At 29.4% G+C, this 4,923-nt stretch overlaps 1 protein-coding gene across 1 annotated transcript; it reads right to left on the reverse strand.

Moving 5' to 3' along the window:
* Positions 1–2,686: 2,686 nt before the first annotated feature.
* Positions 2,687–4,271, reverse strand: LOC124373661 (esterase 6-like; the record flags this gene model as incomplete). Its single annotated transcript, XM_046832013.1, has 2 exons — positions 4,128–4,271; positions 2,687–2,742 (listed from the first exon to the last, which is right to left on the reverse strand). Coding segments are annotated over exons 1-2 (200 nt in total), but the record flags the coding sequence as incomplete, so codon positions are not given.
* Between the last annotated feature and the right edge of the window lie 652 nt (positions 4,272–4,923).

Here is a 4,923-nt window from a genome sequence, read left to right on the forward strand (position 1 = left end):
TATGTGTTACAAGAAGGATTTGCTCAAGAGTTCTCTTTTATCCTGCCAGTAAAAGAATAACAAATATTTTTATACTATGAATCGTTATTTTTAGCTCTTGCTACCCTACAATGTTTAGTCATATATCGGGTGTCCAGGCTAGAAGTATCAATAAATAAATAACTCTATCAGGGTTATTTAACAAATTTTGTAGCAATTCCCATTACAAACCAAATGCAATGGAAAACTACATTGTGTGTTTAAAGTTTAAAGGTGTTTTCTACTAATATCTTATTATTAAAAAATAAATAAAGTTAAATATAAATGAGTACAACCTTGAAGATAAAACTTTAAAAAAATGTTTTAATATTTATCTTAAATTTTTAATTTAGTTATTTATTCTTTAAAGAGCAAACTGGGGGCCCACAGAACCCTACATCAATTTATTTTCCAAATTTCTCAGTTTAAGTTTGTTGCTAGAACTTTTGGTACTGATGTAATTTTAGTTATCACTACGAGGCTTCAAGCCCCACCACTTAGCCACCTTAGTTGCCAGCTAATAAAAATCTGTAATCTCCTCTGTTTAACTTATTAAGGTTGTGTTTTTCCTTATTGTCTATATTTATTAGATTGGTTGTAATGTCATTTTTGTAGTTATTTGTAAAATAATTTATATAATTTTCCTTATTGACCAAAGACAATTTTTAATTAATAACCAATACAAAGTTTTTACAATATTATAAAAAGAGTGTTTTGAACTATACAGCCTTTAATTGTGATGGTCAAATTTGCCTATGTTTGTGATTTTGTGTAAGATATGTCATAATTGTGTGATGAAACAAATTACATTCATACATTGTTTCTCTACATATAATAAAGTGTTATCTACTGTAGAGTTTTGTGTATAAAACCTTTAAAAACTCATACACATGAGCTATTTCAAAAGAGTTACATTGTTTACACTGTTTTGTCAAAATTACAATATTTTTTTAGAAACAAATTTATAATCATTATGTTTATTGTTTTTAACCAATATATTACAAATTACACACACTAATAGTCTAAGGAAACAAACAAAACTTATATAAATGTACTTTAACTTATATTTTTAAGGTGTGTTTTTAAAATGGGGCTCTATTAGACCCTGTGTGTGTGCTGTGCTGAAGGGTATACAAAAACACTCATATAAATTCATCCACTGTGTAGAATGCCCTGGACAACAAAAAAGTTTTTCATGTTTCTTTTTCCTCCCTATGACAGCAAATTAGCCACTAACATGTATATCAGCCAAATGATGATGTTTACTTAGACGTCAGCTGATTACATCACCACTGTTGACTTTATATTCCATGTCTGTGGAATAATAAAGACATCACTGTCATATTTGAGGATTAAAAGATAATGCTAATTCCAGTAATGCATGAAAGAGACATCCCAAAAGTAAATATTTTTAAAGAACAATCAGTGACAGGCCATATTTAATAAGGTCATATTGCAAAATTTTCCCAGTACCTCAAATTCCAAACCAAACCATAATAAATTCCAGAAATACAATGCTCCAGCACATCACCACTATGATGTTCAGGATTTTCTTAACAAATAATATCCTCATCGTTCATTGGGTAGGAGAGGAATTATTGAATGGCCAGCAACATCACCAGATTTCTTTGCATGGGGGATTCATCAAAGATGTTGCGTACAGGTAAGAGTACAAAGTTTACTGGAACTAAGGCATCATAATGTGGCTGTAGTTTAAAGGGTAGTGCCAGAAATGCTCAAAAACACATGATAGGAGGTTGAACACTGATTAGACTGCATGAGGTAACTTATAAATATATCAATCTTGGTTGTACCAGGTGTCTCCGAAAAAAGAATGCCAGGATTTTTTAGCAGCTGTTACTTAAAAACTATTCAAAATAAACTAAACTACTTAAACGTAAATTGAAGTTGAAATAACTAAGTTTTGTTTTCCATGTAGCATGGAAGGAAACATTGACCTTGACATGTGCACAAAACACGCTGCGCCGCGTGGCAGTCCACTATTGTGAATGACACGCCTGATGCCAGTTGCGAGTACAATGTTTATGGCACAACAGAAGTCACAGTTTTGTGTGGTATGTAGAATTGAAATCGGTTGTTAATATGCAGCGTCAGTTTTGAGTTATGTATCGAAGTCAAAATTCGCCTGTATTATTTTTACATTAAAAACTTTAAATTTTATTGTGATTTTAAACTAGCCAGATTTTAGTTTTTTCAATTTGTATAAATTTGACAATCAAAATTACTAATTTCAGTTTTTAACAAATATGCTTCATCAAGATACATCTGAACTTGGAAATACGCTATGCCCCTTCATCTGGCCATCAAAATATATATATAAATAATATATATATATATATATACACACACACACACATGCATGTGTGTGTGTGTGCGCGCGCACGCACATGTGTGTGGTGTGTGTGTGTGTGTGTGTGCGCGCGCGTGTGTGTGTGTGCGCACACGTGTGTGTATATTATATATATTTATATACGTGATGTATATGAAGGTATGAATACTCATTCACTGTCAAAGTTAATACATACAGTAATAACAACTAGAAAAAGGAGTTAGAAAAACTAACCTTTGTAGTATACACATTGAGATAGAGGGCAATCTTCACCCCATGTATATTTAAGAATATTATGTGTTCTTGCAGGAGAATCACCACCTTCTTTTTGTGGGCATCGAGGTATCTTCCCAGTGGCCATAAGGCTCAGGTTCCTAAAATATATTCATTACGATATGCAAATTAAAATTAATTTTAGAGTTATGAGATTGTTTTGCAATAGTAATAACTAAACCAATATTACATTTTTAAATGAGAAGTTTATTGTTTGTAATGACTTGCTAAATGGTGCATGATAGTATTAGTAATTATTTACGTTGTCTAATGCAATGTATATTGATAAATAGAATAGAATAGAATAGAATAGAATTTATTTTTGAAAATTATTACAATAACACATTATATACATTGGTAATACACAATGTAATACATCAATAAAGTAAGTAAACAACCAAATGACAATAAAGAGATTCTATTCTGTTCTAAAGAGATACTTTTCTATGTTAAGTGAAACTGCTAATACTACATATCCGTCTGTACAGGTGAGTTGAAAGGGATGGTTGGAGTTTTCTCGTGATTGGCTATAGCTTAACCAAAAAAACAATTAATAATGATTAATATGATTTTCTTTCTCAGAGACTACCAGCTTTTCAACAATTTAAGAAAGATAATGATTTTTCTTACTACAAGAAGACAGGAGTTTATGACATTCATTAAATGTACAAGTCTAAATTACGTGCAAAGCCATCCATCCCACACTGAACCAGTCAGATTTTGTTCAGTCTGAGGGTGTTTAAAGTAAACTAAATTTAAGCAAACCACTCTTAAATTAATATAAGTTTTTTTTTAGTTCTGCAACTGGAAATGTATAATTTGATTTTAAGGTTAAGTGTAGGGTAGATTTACACCCTTGTCAGTGATTTCTCATCTTCCTTAAATGATTTTGGGAAGGGGCAGTTCCCGCCCCTGAGTATCAGATGATATTAGTATTCCTCAAATGATAAGTCAGCATAGTGTTTATTTTAGACAGTTTTATTTTTAGGAATTTTGCTTGTGCATAAAATTTTATATTTTAGGCATGATTTCTTTAGTTTTGATACAAAGCTGTGGTTTTATTAAAATTGATAGTTTTGTTCTGAAACAGTTTTCCAGCACAATTTGTTCCAATTAAATAATAATTAATTCCAAAAAATAATTAATTGTGTCAGTATCTGAAAATATTACCTATAATTTTTACTGTGGTTGTTAAAAATTTAAATGTGATTTGTATAGGGTTTTGTACACATATAAGGTATGTAAGGTATGTTATACTGTTGATCTTTTGACTTGTGTAAAAACAAAACAATTTTGTAGTTTGTCTGAGTTAGTTGGTGGTTTTCTTCCTATAGGGAAAAGGTTTGCATTTAAACATAGCTAATTATACACTGGAACTCTTCTTCAAATTAACATCTTTTTAATGGGCATTTCTATAATTATTTAAGTTTAAAATAAAATGTTTCTTAAACTATACTAAGTATTATATTTTTAAAATTACATTTACCTTGAACCTTAAATTTCCCACTGGAGGTTTTGCATAAGGAATTCCTTGAAAAGAATAATACAACTTGTTAGATCTGCCAATTGATTTCTTGACCAGACCTCTTAGTCTACCTTGTTTTGTAGATATTTCTATCTCGTCCAGCATTTCAAAACTAAAAGTAATACACCATTTAAATTTTAATAGTCATACAAACTATAGTCACAATTTTATAAATAACTTTTTTATTGTTTTTATAAAGAATTATCTTTTTATTTTGTTCTTTGAATTTTAAGAATGCATATGCTAATAATACCTTTTTTACATTTAATATACAATGTTTTGTGTAGGCGTTGCTGTATAATTTTTCATTAAAATTTTGATTATGAACTTCATTAATGAATGATAATTTTTAATAAAAATAATACTTATTTCAATTATTACACAATTAATTTTATGTCAAAAAAATCCATCTGTAAAGACTAAAATACTTTCATAATTTGGCTTATTGTGACCAAATTTGTTTATCCTTAGCATCAGACACTGAAAAAAAATTGTTTTTCCAAGAATACTTGTACTAGGTCTTCATAAATTACATCACATTAAATTTGATTTTTTAATGAAAATTCAACTTTCAAATTAAAAACAAGACTGGAAACAATAGAATTTTGTGTTTTTTATGGAATTGAGCTTGTTAATTCAATCTCATGATATATACCATTCAGAAGTATAAATTTAACATTTACAAAATATCAAGGACCATCATTCAAAGTATGGAGTATATTAAAAAAGGAATGCACTCATATGTATTTAAAGCTTT

The sequence above is a fragment of the Homalodisca vitripennis genome, unplaced genomic scaffold (assembly GCF_021130785.1).
Source record: "Homalodisca vitripennis isolate AUS2020 unplaced genomic scaffold, UT_GWSS_2.1 ScUCBcl_6124;HRSCAF=13193, whole genome shotgun sequence".
Taxonomy (NCBI): domain Eukaryota; kingdom Metazoa; phylum Arthropoda; class Insecta; order Hemiptera; family Cicadellidae; genus Homalodisca; species Homalodisca vitripennis.